This window comes from Argopecten irradians, chromosome 8, assembly GCF_041381155.1.
Source record: "Argopecten irradians isolate NY chromosome 8, Ai_NY, whole genome shotgun sequence".
Classification (NCBI taxonomy): domain Eukaryota; kingdom Metazoa; phylum Mollusca; class Bivalvia; order Pectinida; family Pectinidae; genus Argopecten; species Argopecten irradians.
The window spans coordinates 3,910,273-3,930,288 of NC_091141.1; the positions used below are offsets into that span (position 1 = coordinate 3,910,273).

At 33.2% G+C, this 20,016-nt stretch overlaps 1 protein-coding gene across 1 annotated transcript; it reads left to right on the plus strand.

Moving 5' to 3' along the window:
• The first annotated feature begins 6,854 nt into the window (after positions 1-6,854).
• On the plus strand, positions 6,855-19,907 carry LOC138329126 (G2/M phase-specific E3 ubiquitin-protein ligase-like). Its single transcript, XM_069275882.1, has 7 exons — positions 6,855-7,019; positions 7,490-7,605; positions 8,312-8,578; positions 9,193-9,407; positions 11,055-11,153; positions 18,339-18,627; positions 18,905-19,907. Exons 2-7 carry the CDS (start codon positions 7,539-7,541, stop codon positions 19,132-19,134), a joined length of 1,167 nt encoding a protein of 388 aa, XP_069131983.1. The 5' UTR covers positions 6,855-7,019; positions 7,490-7,538; the 3' UTR covers positions 19,135-19,907.
• Positions 19,908-20,016: the final 109 nt, after the last annotated feature.

Consider the following 20,016-nt stretch of genomic DNA (forward strand, 5'->3'; position numbering starts at 1 on the left):
CTACACTCGTAAGTTATTTTTTAAAGTTACAAAAGACACTCGCTAAAGCTCATGTCTTTTGTAACTTTTGAAAAATAACTCACTCGTTTGGAATAAATTCCATATCCAACAACCACTCGTTGTGTAACCTCTATTTCATTTCTGGATAACGTTCAATTCGAATTTAGAATATTTCAAATCTGTGAAAACTATGGTCACTGTGATATTGAAAATCATGTATTCCAAAGAACAATTGATAAATCGCAAACATGTTAATTTCGTGATAGTTAGCTTTAACCATGTGTTTATTTAAGGATTAACTTTAATAGATTTTTTATGTTATGGAGATATAACACAAAAATCTGAGTGTACTCTAAATAAATCGCGAAGCGGTTTATGATGAGAGTACACTCAGATTTTTGTGTTATATCTCCATAACATAAAAAATCTATTCAAATTAATCCTTATAATTCAATTTACTAAAGATATTCTCTTCAACATTTAAAATTCATTTTGGGACTCTTTTGTCTATGAAATTATTACGCCGTCATCTCAGCCAATCAGAAGCGACGTTACAAACGGCGACGCCATTTTTTCCTTTATGGGCTGATAAAGTAAATTTTTAAGCCAATGAATTATCACATATTAAAATCATCTTTCTTCAACTGTCTTTCTTCCACTTTATTCATTTAAGGAAAAGATTTTTATTTTGTTTGGGTTATAAGGGTATAATGATGTAGCAGGGCTTGTAAATAGTTTGTGTTTATAGGAATATATATCTGGTATCATAGTCCTGTGCTAGCTGTAAATTGCTATCGTGTATAATATGTCATTGTATCGAGCGCCTGTGTTGTGTTCCGTCTTTCTATTGGTCGATCGTGCATGTATTGTTACAGTCGGGTATATAGAGAGATGTTCTGTCCATTTTAGTGCGGTTTGTTGAAGTATTAAGTTCCTTAGCCAAATAGTTTTTTAAGGTGGGTAAGTGTAAGCAGGGGGCATGTTCCTAGTTATAGTATGGTAGGGTTTTAGGTGGGCTGTGGAGAGACAGACGGGGGATATTTTGTAAATATATGTGTTAGTCTTGTGGTTGTTGGGCCCTATGTCTTGTGTAGTACATCGTAAAATCTGTCGATATAAATTAAAATATTGTCTTTGTCCAGCGTCTTCCTTCAAAGACAAAAGTAATGCGTAAACCCTACGAACCTGGGTTGAAACACACAGGTAGCTAGGGTGCCGGGTGTTGTATGTCGCTATACAAACTAGGCCCGTCTCAATCCTGTTACAATGATAATGGAGCTCGTGTAAATTATACATTTTACGGGCTACATCATTGCTATAACCTCAACAAAATAAAAATCTTTTCCTTATATTTACAGTTTTTCAAGCCAATTAATATTATCTATTCTCGCTACAGCTGCATATTTTTTTTATTAAAATAGCCATATTTGTTCTCTCCTGTCATCGTCAACGAATTCGATTGAACAGCTGATTGTAATTGATTCATTTATATGTTCCCACCAAAAGTGGGGTCAAGACCCACGTTGCTAAGCCAGCGACTAGAATTGCCGCACGTGTTGTACTATCATTATACACTGATAATGATAATTCTAGAAAGCATGGCTATTGAGTCCATGTCAGCGTGTTACATGTTAGTATATTTACAGTGTACAAATCAATGTACAATTGCCATCATCGTCGGAGACCCACGGGTGATCGCACTACACTACGCTTATAGGTGTAGTGCGATCACCCATGGGTTTCCGACGATGAATTGCCATAGATGACCAACACTTATAAAAGTTCCCCATCCACGAGAACAAGACAACTAGTAGGTGACATTAATTAATGTAGGACAAGCACCAAAGCTAGACTTGACCTGAACACTAGTGTCATCGTGTCTTACGGATGATAATGCTCCTCCCCATATTGACCTTACTCGCTAGGGTTAAACAATTACTATCACCCATTAATGACGTTGTTTCCTGACACCACACTATGCCTTTGAACATGGCCTTCGTGCCTTCCTCTTAGGTCGGCCCCAGGCTTATATGGCGTGACTACTATCCATTTACCAAAACACTATTAAGTTTGATAGGTTGACCATACAACCATCGTTTCTGTAAAACGACATTTTTTATTCCATCATTCAAAATTACGCTGACGGCCTTTACGTTTGGCTATGTTAAATTATATGTAGTTCTCTGATATTTTCAAATATTGTCTAAGATCGCCAAAAGGTTAATTTTAATCGAACCAAATAAACCAGTGCAAAGTTATATGTGCCGTTACTGGGCGAAAATTTTGGCATGCTAAGTTTTCTTCATTAATCTATTGAAAACCATGTGGTTTGTTGAATTAATCTGTGAAAATCATTCAAATGGCTTCAAATGCCCATTTTAAACGTTAGTTACAACACAGAAATTGTGTACTGTACAATTATTGTTTGTATGCCTTATGTATGTTAAGATGGAAATTTTCTTGCAGAAATCACTTTGCAATTACTTATAACACAGTGAAAATGTGAAATAAAATTGAAGACCGCAATTTGGCTTCATAGTCTGACCGTAGGTACATTTGAACTCATTTAGCTTCGCAATAGATGTATATATATAATGATTTTAGCAGTACTACTTAAAATCATTTCTGCTCTTATTTGTTTTAGTACAATCAAAACCAATGTTTTTAAAGTACTGTAATTTTCAAAATATTAGTAACTATTGGTGACGAATAACATAAAAATCATGTATTGATTTGTGAGTATGAAAAATACGGCACATGTGATTTTAAATATATCATACTTAGAATTATAAGCTAATAAAATTATTTTTTATATTTTCATTCTTTTATACTGTTATATAGAAAAAATATAGAAATAAAACAAATATAAATAAAATCCACAGAAATGGCAATAGTACAAGTATAACACATTTTTAACGATGCAAATGCACACATATGCTCGTAAGGAATCGTTACAGTTCATTATAAAATGATTTTAAATGTAACTGACTGTTTAGGTTTGTATTGATAAGCTGAAATTAAAACGCTTACAAGTTGTAACTATAATAACCAAGCTTGAATTGGTCATGCTGTGTCAGCTCAAGTATTAACCCTTTTTACGATATAGCATCAATTCTTCGACTTTTTATGATTTCATCTGTCCGACAAAGATACCTACAATGTGACACTCGAATAACGAATAATTATGATTTTTAAATTACACCTAGTTTACTCCTTTACAAAGTACCTGCTCCTGTAAACAAGATTACCTTGATCAATTGTATGCGAATTTCCTTGGATGTTTTAAAATAACAAAGATCATCGCAATGAAAAATAATATTTCATTTTATCAAATTATCAAATATTTTGAAAATCATATTATCGTAGCTTCTATTTTCACAACAATAAATAACTGTAGAAATGAATGAAACGCACCAAGTAAAATTTGCTGTCATTTAGGTCAGATTTTGTATGTACTATTCTGGATATCTACAAATCCTAACGTTTGTTCCTATTTCACACCATACATTTTGTTATAATGATAGATTTATGTCGATTTTGACCGATAGTTGTCCTTGAATGTGTCATACTATAACTCAATGTATACCGCATGCCCTTTCGTAGTATATCATAATAGCACTAAATCTATATAGATCTTAATATACAGTTGTTGACTGGGGTTGAGGGAAACAGATGATTTGTTGGACCCGAAACTGTTGCCCGAGGCCAAAGTTTGTGTGAGGGTCCAACAAATCGGCTGTTTTCCGAAAGCTCAGTCGATAACTGTTTTGTTATATCCCACTGTGATATCACCCCGGTCTAAAAGTCAAGTCATGTAGGTCTCCAGACTGTGTACACTATGTGATTACAGATGCCGTACACATAGATACCAGGTTTTAACTTTGACTAGTTTTGTGATTACAGATGCCGTACACATAGATACCAGGTTTTAACTTTGACTAGTTTTGTGATTACAGATGCCGTACACATAGATAGCAGGTTTAAACTTTGACTAGTTTTGTGATTACAGATGCCGTACACATAGATACCAGGTTTTAACTTTGACTAGTTTTGTGATTACAGATGCCGTACACATAGATACCAGGTTTTAACTTTGACTAGTTTTGTGATTACAGATGCCGTACACATAGATAGCAGGTTTAAACTTTGACTAGTTTTGTGATTACAGATGCCGTACACATAGATACCAGGTTTTAACTTTGACTAGTTTTGTGATTACAGATGCCGTACACAAAGATACCAGGTTTTAACTTTGACTAGTTTTGTGATTACAGATGCCGTACACATAGATATCAGGTTTTAACTTTGGCTAGTTTTGTGATTACAGATGCCGTACACATAGATAGCAGGTTTAAACTTTGACTAGTTTTGTGATTACAGATGCCGTACACACAGATGTACCAGGTTTAAACTTTGACTAGTTTTGTGTATACATATGCTGTTCACACAAATACCAGGTTTAAACTTTGACTAGTTTTGTGATTACAGATGCCGTACACATAGATATCAGGTTTAAACTTTGACTAGTTTTGTGATTACAGATGCCGTACACATAGATATCAGGTTTTAACTTTGACTAGTTTTGTGATTACAGATGCCGCACACATATAGATATCAGGTTTAAACTTTGACTAGTTTTGTGATTACAGATGCCGTACACATAGATACCAGGTTTAAACTTTGACCAGTTTTGTGATTACAGATGCCGTACACATAGATACCAGGTTTAAACTTTGACTAGTTTTGTGATTACAGATGCCGTACACATAGATACCAGGTTTAAACTTTGACTAGTTTTGTGATTACAGATGCCGTACACATAGATATCAGGTTTAAACTTTGACTAGTTTTGTGATTACAGATGCCGCACACATATAGATATCAGGTTTAAACTTTGACTAGTTTTGTGATTACAGATGCCGCACACATATAGATATCAGGTTTAAATTTTGACTAGTTTTGTGTATACATATGCTGTTCACACAGATACCAGGTTTAAACTTTGACTAGTTTTGTGATTACAGATGCCATACACACAGATATCAGGTTTAAACTTTGACTGGTTTTGTGAACACATAGATACCAGGTTTAAACTTTGACTAGTTTTGTGATTACAGATGCCATACACACAGATATCAGGTTTAAACTTTGACTGGTTTTGTGAACACATAGATACCAGGTTTTAACTTTGACCAGTTTTGTGTATACAGATGCTGTTCACACAGATACCAGGTTTAAACTTTGACTAGTTTATATTTAAGAATTATACACTTTTATATGGGCAGCTGATACATAAACCATACATGTTGACAAGTATACTTCAACAAAATGTTAATAAAGTTTGATTTAATTTAGTTTCTAAATGTCTATGTTCATTATACGCACGCATTCAGGTATATGTTTAAGTATTAAAAGTCAACATGAAGTTAGTTAAAATTCAAAATTATGATGACACGCTTTGTAATCTTTACAATTCGTTGTGGAATGAACTGTAAATCGATGGCGAATATCTCAGCGATAATAACTTGTCAATCAAACAATACAACTTGTCAATTAACAATACAACTTGTCAATCAAACAATACAACATATGGATTTGAACTATGTGAGGAAGAAAACCCTATCTACATGTATATATGAATTACTGAACAAGCATATTCGCGATGAAAACCACATATATTCTACGATATCGAAAATATTTCAAGTAAAACCTATCGTAGATTTAGATTCAACACGCACATCTGAACAAAGCATTATATAAATATATGTAAATGTAAATATTTCAACAGCACATTTTCATCCTAATCTTGCTTCTGTACACTAAGATTATATCGTTATTTACATGCAGTTTTGAACAAAACAAATTGTGGAAAAATATATTCTTTCAACACCGATATGTTTTACCTGAAGGAGCAGGAAAATGGAGCCAACAAACTAGGCTCTGTGTGGAAACTTTTAACTACAGTTCATTTCGATGTCAATGTGTGACTTTGACATAAACACACAGGTTCATCATTTAAATCATTTTTCAATAATGGCAGCATACCATATATTGATCAAAGATAACATGTACATCTCCCGCAGTGTTTACTAACAGCACATTATACACAGACTACAACTAGAATACCGTATTGTTTCACAGGTAAAGCCTCGAGTTATGTAGAACAGGCCATTTTTGGCTATCCAGACGTGCTATTCAGACACCTTGTTTTGAATCTACTAACAGGTGTAAACCTTTTCTCCTGTCTATAGAAGTTGGCAGCATTTGTCGAGGTGACCTTTAAATACATTATTTAAACGGCAATATTCCCGGGCATTTTAATAACAATATAACTATATAGACCCAATTTTAGCAATCAATCCTTGATGGAATTCAAATAATTTCTGGCTTACTGCATAACATAATGAATTCATTATCATATCTTTATAAGAAATTTAAAATACAGAATCTATTTAGATCGCCAATAAATACAACCAATAGCATAGTTTGCCTGCATATATACTGCTAAAGTAGCGTGTTAACTTTATAAACTGGTTGAACAAAATAAAGTCTAAATAGATAATATATTCTCGTTTTAATTTCGTATTACATGAAATTTTCCTACATGATTGAACGCGGATCAAGGAAGTAAAATTACCGAGAATTGTATAGGTTTGTAATTAAGGTAATGGAAACCCGTAGCATAAGTGTTAGGTGTAATGATAAAAGTCTTCATGTATTGACGTGAATGATGTAATACGTGATATATAGGATACCCTTTGCCTTCTTTCTACACAGAACTACACCCCGGGAGGTACGTACATGCACGTTTCACATTAGAGTATGTTGTACAGGTGTACCTGTACAGGTAAACTGATTCGTGTAAACAATGGACCTGATTATCTTAAATAGGTGTTTGTAAATACTTTGGTCGATATATTGGGAAATACACAGACAAACAATACGCCTGAAAATAAATAATGCGCTATATTTTATACAATAGCATCGACAGGGCAGATATTGTCGGGTAACTGTTACAGGTCAGTATGGCAGAGTATTTCAATCGGTTTAATTTGACTTTGTGACTTTAAAAAAAAACGATTTTGCATCCTCTATACTGGATCACCACCTATTTATTTCGCGTTAAGGCTCAAACTTTTAAGAATAGAATAAGTTAAAATCAAAGAGATATTGTATGAACAGCTATAACTTCAATAATTAAGGTTGAAATACTATACCTATGTTCTCTTTTGAATTGAATCAGTTGTCAATATGTCTTTTTCAAAACAGACTAAAATGGTAATTTTATTGCGATATGATTTTTTTTCTGACAAATCTACAAGTGAATGAATCTATTAGGCAGACATCAAGCTAAGTGTTCTCTGTTGATTTTACATTCTTCTTCCATAGCAGTATATTGAGGTAAACCTTAAAGGTAGATTCAGGCCAACTTTGATACATTCCGATATCACGCTGACACAGTTTATACTCATTTCACATGACTTTACAGGTCTTGCAACAAATATTCCAGATTTGTTGAGTAGACTCACGCAACAGCTATGGGGAATGACCAGTCTGTAATGGAGCTTAAGACAGCTGCCAAGCAAGAACAAGACAAAAGAAAAGGTAACCTAAACATTTGTTTTAATACCAGGCTACGTAGTTCTGGAATATGCAAAAAATAATTGACATGTTTTCTAGAAAGAAAAGAAACATGATTCTGGTGAGTTTATGGCCCAGGCAAAAACATATTTTTATAGTGTGAGTTTAAAGGCTTGATAAACACTGAATCTTGAGATGATTGACGTATTATTTTCTCTTTTTTTTCAAATATTGGTTTGAAATGCTACAATAATTAATAAAGAATCATACAGCCAAACATGTCTTATCCTCAGTACTCCGGGAGTTACGTTCACTGCCGTGCTTTCCACCCTTGGGCTATCTTATAGTTAAACTGGAGGCAGTTCTGGAGAGAAAAAACTGCCCTATCACAGACCTGAATTACTCGGAAAGCGACGCCCAATTGCAAAGCAACATAGTCAACCACAGTGGACAGTATTTCGATTATTTTGATGATCATCAAAGGACCAAACTTCGTGCTTATCAGGTGTCTAACACAGATTCTGTTCAGTCTTACTATAATATACTCCATGGGTGGATGTTACGACATATATAACTCCCGGAGAGTCGAGAATGAGCCTGTTTATAAGAACACACAGGTTCACATGATATTGATCTTAATAGCCGTAATATGTCAGTTTTTGTGCTGCATCTATACATGCATCCTTTAACATTGTGCCAAATCTTGTTTTTCATTTTGATCATTTTACAGTAAGTCATGGAAAGTTTGAGGAGATTATGAGTCTTATCAGAAAAGAACAGACTGGAAAAGTCGTGTGTCTGAATGTGAATCGTGATTGTTTATTTGTCATGGGAACATCACAAATGAAACTGAAAGATTCAGAGTTTCACCCGATAGAGGTGACATTCCTAACCGACGACCATGAAGAAAAAAACATTAACCTAGGGGGACCAAATAAGGAATTTTTTACGCTATTTCTCAATGAATTCCGCAATCAGAAATTGGATATGTTTGAAGGTACGGATATGTTTGTAATTTTATTTTATTTTTCATACAAACACCAACTTTTTCTGGAGAATGATGTCAATGACTGAAGCAAATAAATCTGTTTTTGTAAAAGGCTGAAACAATATCGAATATAGTCTTTTACATTTTCAATGTAGATACATAGTGCGTATATGTATCTGTTCAATATATTTGATAAACATAATTTAACTTAACAATTAATAATACATCATTGTCCAGAATTTGCCTCTCATCAATCTGTGCAATCTGTGCCTGGAAGTGTATCTCGCATAAGGGAAACATATTCCCTTAAAAAATATTTTATAGAATTGAATAAATATTTCAAACAACAAACAAAATACTTTTAGTTTTGAACAAGTGTTTCACATTATTTCACAAATACTCACCACAAATTTATTTCTTAAAATAAACACTGCGCGGTTTTGAATGTAACATTTATGTAAATACATCAATGATCAACTATCAAATAGTGAAATATATATATACAATGTACATTTTTGCAATACATCTTATAATTTTTTCGGCGTTTCACATGCCATGTTCTAAAACTCTTCATGTATGATCTAGAAATACAAACATGTTTTTTTTCCTATTTCTTTGTTAAGGAAAAGGAGGATTTCTTTTACCGACTCACAACAAAGCTCGAGCTGATTGGTTTTACTATCTGGGAAAGGCAATCGTACTCTCATTACTGTGTGGAGGACCAGGCTTTCCTTATTTCCCAACATTCCTTGTCAGCTACCTACGAGGTGCGGAGTTTATGCACGAGCTAAGCACACTTTATGTTGTCAACACGTTGCTCGTCAAACATATCGAGATGGTAAGTGTCTAGTATATTATCAATGCCTAAATATAAATGGCAAGTGATGATTACGTAATATGGCCACTTGTTCTGTGCTGACGTTCGAGTTACGGAGGCTGTCCTGATCCGTATGTGACCATGATCAACATGACTGTGTATCCTCGATAAATCTTAAATATATGGTTTGGTGTTTGGAGGTTATTATAGGACAATTTTGATATCCCTTTATCGGTCCGAGACTGGTCAGGTCAAGGGTTGATAAAGGTGTGGTATAAAAATTGCCATATCATGACTTTTTTATCACACACTTTGGAGAAAAGAAAAGCACTAAATTACCAATTTAAAACCTAATATTGAGCAGACTGTATTTCGCAACAAAATGTGATTCCTCTAAATATAATGTTGAAATAGTTAATAGGGAAACATTAAATGTTTATTTAAAAAACATTAGGTCCTACAGTAGTATTCATGTTATTTTTTTGAAAAATAGATATCAATATTTTCTTGCAAAACGGATTCGTTTTAAAAATAGTCAGTATAATACGGACAAAAATTACATTTTACGAGGAAACTGGTATGTTAATCATTTTGTTCCTCTGTCTCTTTTTAATTTACACTAAACTGGTTTGTTGATTTCTTTTCGTGCTGACATTAATAGCGATGCTTCGTTTTCGGCGATTTGAGCAAATACTACCTTTGAGAGAGAATCCCCCCGTCAAATCAACATCAACAATCGACTATTTCTTATTTTTGTTATCCATTTTACATTATTTTTATATCTTTGGGTTGTACGAGCTACTTTGAAATTGAAAAGTGTATTCCCTAAGAACTTAGGACAGATTATCGTCTGCACCGAAAATTGAATAGCTACGTCAACACTAAGACTCGAATGACATGACTTTAACCCAGTCTGATACTAAATTATGACGTCATAACCTCATACCAATCCAGGCATTCACATGTACAACATGTTCATTATAGACAAAAGTATGATTTTCATTTCTTGACATCTATTGCCATGTGAGCTCCAATCCCATATGGGGCAGTTGCCAGGTACTGACCTTGGTCGGTGGTTTTTTCCGGGTACTCTGGTTTTCCTGACCACCATCAAACCTGGCACGTCTGCTGTTAATAGGACGTTAAACTGATAATAAACTATTGCCATACTAAAATCTGTTGATATCGATCTTCTTGTGATTGAATTTCTTATTTCAATACGACATATATTTCCGTACTATAATCTGTTGATATATTTCATTGTGTAATCGGGTTTTTTTAAATTTCAATTTGACATCTATATCCGTAATATATTCTGTTGATACATTTCTTTTATTTGATATAAGTAGGTATACCTAAGTGTATGTATGATTCATGTAACTTTCTCATTAAAAATATAAGAAGCTGAGTTCACGTACAACTAATGATACAATATCAACGAACAAAATATAACGGCCCTTCAGCCATGTTTAAATACGCATGTAATTAGTTTGTTAAAGTTTCAGTTGTTTTTTCTTTGGATTTTTTTGTGTCAAACATCAAACAATTACATGTTCGTGATATTTGGTTCAAAACGTGTAATTTGTTCTAAAGTATGCTAAAGGATACATACACGAATAAGGATATAGTTTTGTTTTTGGCATTAAAAATCCTTTCCGATACATGTAGGTGAACACTGCCGGGAGTCAGGAGGAGATTGACAAGGTGATAGGAGAGGACACGGAACGTTTTACTGACTACTGTGGCTGGCCCAATGAACGTATTACAGTAAGTATTCACATTTATTCTATAACTGCGACTGGTCTAATGTAGAACGTATTACAGTAAGTATTTACATTTATTCTATAACTCTGGCTGGTCTAATGTAGAACGTATTACAGAAAGTATTAACATTTATTCTATAACTGTGACTGGTATGTAGAACGTATTACAGTAAGTATTTACATTAATTCTATAACTCTGGCTGGTCTAATGTAGAACGTATTACAGTAAGTATTTACATTAATTCTATAACTGTGGCTGGTCTAATGTAGAACGTATTACAGTAAGTATTCACATTAATTCTATAACTCTGGCTGGTCTAATATAGAACGTATTACAGTAAGTAATTACATTAATTCTATAACTCTGGCTGGTTTAATATAGAACGTATTACAGTAAGTATTCACATTAATTCGATAACTCTGGTTGGTCTAATCTAGAACGTAAATACAGTAAGTATTTACATTTATTCTATAACCGTGACTGGTTTAATGTAGAACGTATTATAATAGGTATTCACATTTATTCTATAACTCTGGCTGGTCTAATGTAGAATGTATTACAGTAAGTATTTACATGTATTCTATAACTCTGGCTGGTCTAATGTAGAACGTATTACAGTAAGTATTTACATTTATTCTATAACTCTGGCTGGTCTAATGTAGAACGTATTACAGTAAGTATTTACATTTATTCTATAACTCTGGTTGGTCTAATGTAGAACGTATTACAGTAAGTATTCACATTAATTCGATAACTCTGGTTGGTCTAATGTAGAACGTATTACAGTAAGTATTTACATTTATTCTATAACTGCGACTAGTGTAATGAAGAACGTATTAAAGTAAGTATTCACATTTATTCTATAACTCTGGCTGGTCTAATGTAGAACGTATTACAGTAAGTATTTACATTTATTCTATAAATGTGGCTGGTCTAATGTAGAACGTATTAAAGTAAGTATTTACATTTATTCTATAACTGTGGCTGGTCTAATGTAGAATGTATTAAAGTAAGTATTTACATTTATTCTATAACTGTGGCTGGTCTAATGTAGAACGTATTACAGTAAGTATTCACATTTATTCTGTAACTGTGACTGGTCTAATGTAGAACGTATTACAGTAAGTATTCACATTATTCTATAACTCTGGCTGGTCTAATGTAGAACGTATTACAGTAAGTATTCACATTTATTCTATAACTCTGGCTGGTCTAATGTAGAACGTATTACAGTTAGTATTTACATTTATTCTATAACTCTGGCTGGTCTAATGTAGAACGTATTACAGTAAGTATTTACATTAATTCTATAACTCTGGCTGGTCTAATGTAGAACGTATTACAGTAAGTATTTACATGTATTCTATAACTCTGGCTGGTCTAATGTAGAACGTATTACAGTAAGTATTCACATTTATTCTATAACTCTGGCTGGTCTAATGTAGAACGTATTACAGTAAGTATTCACATTTATTCTGTAACTGTGACTGGTCTATTGTAGAATGTATTACAGTAAGTATTTACATTTATTCTATAACTGTGGCTGGTCTAATGTAGAACGTATTACAGTAAGTATTTACATTTATTCTATAACTCTGGCTGGTCTAATGTAGAACGTATTACAGTAAGTATTTACATTAATTCTATAACTCTGGCTGGTCTAATGTAGAACGTATTACAGTAAGTATTTACATGTATTCTATAACTCTGGCTGGTCTAATGTAGAACGTATTACAGTAAGTATTCACATTTATTCTATAACTCTGGCTGGTCTAATGTAGAACGTATTACAGTAAGTATTCACATTTATTCTATAACTCTGGCTGGTCTAATGTAGAACGTATTACAGTAAGTATTCACATTTATTCTATAACTCTGGCTGGTCTAATGTAGAACGTATTACAGTAAGTATTTACATTTATTCTATAACTCTGGCTGGTCTAATGTAGAACGTATTACAGTAAGTATTTACATTAATTCTATAACTCTGGCTGGTCTAATGTAGAACGTATTACAGTAAGTATTTACATTTATTCTATAACTCTGGCTGGTCTAATGTAGAACGTATTACAGTAAGTATTTACATTTATTCTATAACTCTGGCTGGTCTAATGTAGAACGTATTACAGTAAGTATTTACATTTATTCTATAACTCTGGCTGGTCTAATGTAGAACGTATTACAGTAAGTATTCACATTTATTCTATAACTCTGGCTGGTCTAATGTAGAACGTATTACAGTAAGTATTCACATTTATTCTATAACTCTGGCTGGTCTAATGTAGAACGTATTACAGTAAGTATTCACATTTATTCTATAACTGTGGCTGGTCTAATGTAGAACGTATTACAGTAAGTATTCATATTTATTCTATAACTGTGATTGGTCTAATGTAGAACGTATTAAAGTAAGTATTTACATTTATTCTATAACTGTGGCTGGTCTAATGTAGAATGTATTACAGTAAGTATTTACATTTATTCTATAACTGTGACTGGTCTAATGTAGAACGTATTACAGTAAGTATTCACATTAATTCTGTAACTGTGACTGGTCTAATGTAGAACGTATTACAGTAAGTATTCACATTAATTCTGTAACTGTGACTGGTCTAATGTAGAACGTATTACAGTAAGTATTCACATTAATTCTGTAACTGTGACTGGTCTAATGTAGAACGTATTACAGTAAGTATTTACATTTATTCTATAACTGTGACTGGTCTAGTGTAGAACACATTACAGTAAGTATTCACATTTATTCTATAACTGTGGCTGGTCTAATGTAGAACGTATTACAGTAAGTATTTACATTTATTCTATAACTGTGGCTGGTCTAATGTAGAATGTATTACAGTAAGTATTTACATTTATTCTATAACTGTGACTGGTCTAATGTAGAACGTATTACAGTAAGTATTCACATTTATTCTATAACTGTGGCTGGTCTAATGTAGAACGTATTACAGTAAGTATTTACATTTATTCTATAACTGTGACTGGTCTAATGTAGAACGTATTACAGTAAGTATTTACATTTATTCTATAACTGTGGCTGGTCTAATGTAGAACGTATTACAGTAAGTATTTACATTTATTCTATAACTGTGGCTGGTCTAATGTAGAATGTATTACAGTAAGTATTCACATTTATTCTATAACTGTGGCTGGTCTAATGTAGAATGTATTACAGTAAGTATTCACATTTATTCTATAACTCTGGTTGGTCTAATGTAGAATGTATTACAGTAAGTATTCACATTTATTCTATAACTCTGGCTAGTCTAATGTAGAACGTATTACAGTAAGTATTCACATTTATTCTATAACTCTGGCTGATCTAATGTAGAACGTATTACAGTAAGTATTTACATTTATTCTATAACTCTGGTTGGTCTAATGTAGAACGTATTACAGTAAGTATTCACATTTATTCTATAACTGTGGCTGGTCTAATGTAGAACGTATTACAGTAAGTATTTACATTTATTCTATAACTCTGGCTGGTCTAATGTAGAACGTATTACAGTAAGTATTCACATTTATTCTATAACTGTGGCTGGTCTAATGTAGAACGTATTACAGTAAGTATTTACATTTATTCTATAACTCTGGCTGGTCTAATGTAGAATGTATTACAGTAAGTATTCACATTTATTCTATAACTGTGGCTGGTCTAATGTAGAACGTATTACAGTAAGTATTTACATTTATTCTATAACTGTGACTGGTCTAATGTAGAATGTATTACAGTAAGTATTCACATTTATTCTATAACTCTGGTTGGTCTAATGTAGAACGTATTACAGTAAGTATTCACATTTATTCTATAACTCTGGCTGGTCTAATGTAGAATGTATTACAGTAAGTATTCACATTTATTCTATAACTCTGGTTGGTCTAATGTAGAACGTATTACAGTAAGTATTCACATTTATTCTATAACTGTGACTGGTCTAATGTAGAATGTATTACAGTAAGTATTTACATTTATTCTATAACTCTGGTTGGTCTAATGTAGAACGTATTACAGTAAGTATTCACATTTATTCTATAACTGTGACTGGTCTAATGTAGAACGTATTACAGTAAGTATTCACATTTATTCTATAACTGTGGCTGGTCTAATGTAGAATGTATTAAAGTAAGTATTTACATTAATTCTATAACTGTGGCTGGTCTAATGTAGAACGTATTAAAGTAAGTATTTACATTTATTCTATAACTGTGACTGGTCTAATGTAGAACGTATTACAGTAAGTATTCACATTTATTCTATAACTGTGACTGGTCTAATGTAGAATGTATTAAAGTAAGTATTTACATTTATTCTATAACTGTGGCTGGTCTAATGTAGAATGTATTAAAGTAAGTATTCACATTTATTCTATAACTGTGGCTGGTCTAATGTAGAATGTATTAAAGTAAGTATTTACATTTATTCTATAACTGTGACTGGTCTAATGTAGAACGTATTACAGTTAGTATTTACATTTATTCTATAACTCTGGCTGGTCTAATGTAGAATGTATTACAGTAAGTATTCACATTTATTCTGTAACTGTGACTGGTCTAATGTAGAACGTATTACAGTAAGTATTCACATTTATTCTATAACTCTGGCTGGTCTAATGTAGAACGTAAATACAGTAAGTATTTACATTTATTCTATAACTGTGGCTGGTCTAATGTAGAACGTATTACAGTTAGTATTTACATTTATTCTATAACTGTGGCTGGTCTAATGTAGAATGTATTATAATAGGTATTCACATTTATTCTATAACTCTGGCTGGTCTAATGTAGAACGTATTACAGTAAGTATTCACATTAATTCTATAACTCTGGCTGGTCTAATGTAGAACGTATTACAGTAAGTATTTACATTTATTCTATAACTGCGACTAGTCTAATGTAGAACGTATTGAAGTAAGTATTCATATTTATTCTATAACTGTGACTGGTCTAATGTAGAATGTATTATAATAGGTATTCACATTTATTCTATAACTCTGGCTGGTCTAATGTAGAACGTATTACAGTAAGTATTCACATTTATTCTATAACTGTGACTGGTCTAATGTAGAATGTATTAAAGTAAGTATTTACATTTATTCTATAACTGTGGCTGGTCTAATGTAGAATGTATTAAAGTAAGTATTCACATTTATTCTATAACTGTGGCTGGTCTAATGTAGAATGTATTAAAGTAAGTATTTACATTTATTCTATAACTGTGACTGGTCTAATGTAGAACGTATTACAGTTAGTATTTACATTTATTCTATAACTCTGGCTGGTCTAATGTAGAATGTATTACAGTAAGTATTCACATTTATTCTGTAACTGTGACTGGTCTAATGTAGAACGTATTACAGTAAGTATTCACATTTATTCTATAACTCTGGCTGGTCTAATGTAGAACGTAAATACAGTAAGTATTTACATTTATTCTATAACTGTGGCTGGTCTAATGTAGAACGTATTACAGTTAGTATTTACATTTATTCTATAACTGTGGCTGGTCTAATGTAGAATGTATTATAATAGGTATTCACATTTATTCTATAACTCTGGCTGGTCTAATGTAGAACGTATTACAGTAAGTATTCACATTAATTCTATAACTCTGGCTGGTCTAATGTAGAACGTATTACAGTAAGTATTTACATTTATTCTATAACTGCGACTAGTCTAATGTAGAACGTATTGAAGTAAGTATTCATATTTATTCTATAACTGTGACTGGTCTAATGTAGAATGTATTATAATAGGTATTCACATTTATTCTATAACTCTGGCTGGTCTAATGTAGAATGTATTACAGTAAGTATTTACATTTATTCTGTAACTGTGACTGGTCTAATGTAGAACACATTACAGTAAGTATTTAAATTTATTCTATAACTCTGGTTGGTCTAATGTAGAACGTATTACATGAAAAATGAATTTACACTGTAAAAGCGTCTAGACATAACACCAATGGCGATATAACATACTATACTACGTTAGGCTTATGTACAATGCACTCCCGGAACTTGAACAGAACAATACTCCTCCTATTTCTATAACCATGTTCCGAGCACAATATGTTACTAAATAAACCGCGTGATGTAGTAGTAGTGATGGCCTGTGTGTGACCCGGAAGTTTGTTTGTTTGATTAATTTGATTAATTAACGTCCTATTAACAGCTATGGTCATGTAAGGACTGCCTCCCATGTATGCGGAGTGTTGCGTGTATGCTGTGCGAGATGCGTGTTTTGGAGACTGCGGTATATTCATGTTGTGTCTTCTTGTATAGTGGAACTGTTGCCCTTTTTATAGTGCTATATCACTGTAGCATACCGCCAAAAGACACCAAGCAACACACCCCACCCGGTGTCATTATACTGACAACGGGCGAACCAGTCGTCCCACTCCCTGTATGCTGAGCGCTAAGCAGGAGCAGAAACTACTACTTTTATAGACTTTGGTGTGTCTCGGCCAGGGGACAGAACACAGAGCCTTCCTCACAGAGGCGAACGCTCAACTCAAGGCCAAAAGTGAGGCGGTGCCAAGGGAGGCATTAGGAATGATAAAGTCAGTTAGGAAGAAGAGAAAAGATAGAATCCTAAATTTAGTCGCATATTACGATCATGCAATAGGGACAGCAGGTACAATTCTAACGCCCTACCTGCAGGGCTGTGTGACCTGGAAAAGGATGTGACGTAAAGATGAATTTCTATATGAACAAGGTGTGGTGCATTACCTGACGTCATACAGCAAAGATATTGTAAACCAGTTAATACAGTGACATTAGAAATAACATGTTAAACTCTATGTGTATGTTTAAATGTGTGGTAAATAATAATGGAGAAGATGCAGTTATGGCAATAAAAATGTTTAAACGAAATTGGAAATATTATGTAAATCCCTAAAATGTCGCATTATTGTTTTAATAAATACTAAGGTTAATGTTTCGTCTGTAAAGCTCATGCATTTATTTAAAAAAATCATTCAATTACAAATACAATGCATCAAAAATATTCACAAAAGACTAGTGGTTGTTGTTTGGCTGATTAATTAAGCTTTATGACCTATTAGTATTGCCATGGAAATTCAGGAACAGGGTAGTTGGTGTGTATACTTAGATCAGATGTAGTTTCCTGTATAAACTGTTTCATTTGGCTTCTTTAATGTCTTTCTAGATGTCTAACAGAATGGGATACATACAAACGCTGCTACAATGGCACCTAATCGACAGGAGAAAGGAATCATTAGACGAAATTAAACATGGACTAAGAACCTTGGCGTTCCTCGATAAGACAAAAGAATGCGAGGAATTTGATCGATTCTTTTTGGCACGGGATAAAAGATTGACCACAGCTCAATACATAAAAGAAAAATTGCTTCCGCAAGTTGAACAACTGATGACCAGAAATGACGCAGAGAAAAAGACCAAATCTTCAACAGAGGAGTTGTTACGGGATTTAAATGGTACGTTTATTGGCTTATATACCATGAATATAATTCTTACGCAATATTTACTCAATGATTAAAACAGTAAATAAAGCAATTTGATTTCATCTAGATTACCAATTGCTAGCGATTCCAAATGATACAATGTGAAACAGCCATTTTCACTAACTAGAAACAAACGTCACAAAAACGTTTTATTGGTCGTTATAGCCTTTCTATAGAAGAACTACTAGTGATACATGGTTTTCGTCCTTTTGTACATGTAGCTTCATTACGCCTCTCCCATTTGTTGCAGACGACGAGGCAGCCAAACTGTTTCAGTTCATTACTGGTCTGGATGACCTCCCTGTGCATGACTTTTCCATGGGTGTAGGATTCAACAGGTCCGACCCCACAGCACAGCTCCCCCAGGCCACCACTTGTCTACAATACCTACACCTGCCCCTCGGCAACAAAAGCAAAATGGAACTGTATTCTTCTTTCAACAAGGCACTTACGCTCGGGAAAATAGGCTTTTCTGAATAACAATTTTCCTAAACCGAAAATACTGTATTTGCCACCAAAAACAGTGGTTATTCCTGAATAAGGTTTGTCTCGGCTTGAAGAATTTCTCTGAGAAACATTTGTATTTGACTCTGCTGAGAACGTCTCTCGTGTGCCAGATTAACTTTCTTTGGATAAAAGTTTGTCATTTAGGAATATTCTCATTACTATAAACCACCTTTCATTCGCGTGCTATTTAATTTCGCAAATTTCGCGATCCAAGAAAATTCGCGAAAGTTCATCTCCGCGAATTAATATCTACATCCTCTATATTGATAGGAATTATCATTCAATTGTTAAAACCTCGAATATTAATTTCCCGAACTTGTTTTGAAATGGAAACCGCGAAATTTTAATAGGCTTGAAAAAGGTGGTTTACAATAACAGTTTGAAAATATTTGGAAACCTTTATGTATGCAGAAATTGATCGTGAGTTGTTCCGCATTCGTTGCTGTGGGTGGAATGATGACCAGTCAAATAAATACAAAGTTCCCCGATCATTGAACCACATCCAAAAGTTTTTTCCTGGTGACTGATCTAACTGGTATCAATAAAATGGCCAAAATATTAACTTCGAACATTAGCCACATAACAATATACAGTGTAAATTGTAATTTTAAGCAAAAAGAATGCTCGTAACCAATTTAGTTTTTGTCAGTTTCATTTAATGTCATTCTTGACAATTTAAATTGTTTGATTTGATTCTGTATTCCATTATTTCTCCAAGTCGATGGGATAGTGTTCATTACACATCCTATTTGAATTTACTGAGTATCTTCTTCTCAGTCGGCTTTGTTAAGTCAGATTAGGAATAGCAACTACATTGGCCTTGGTTACCAGCTTTATTCTGACTAAATCTAAAAG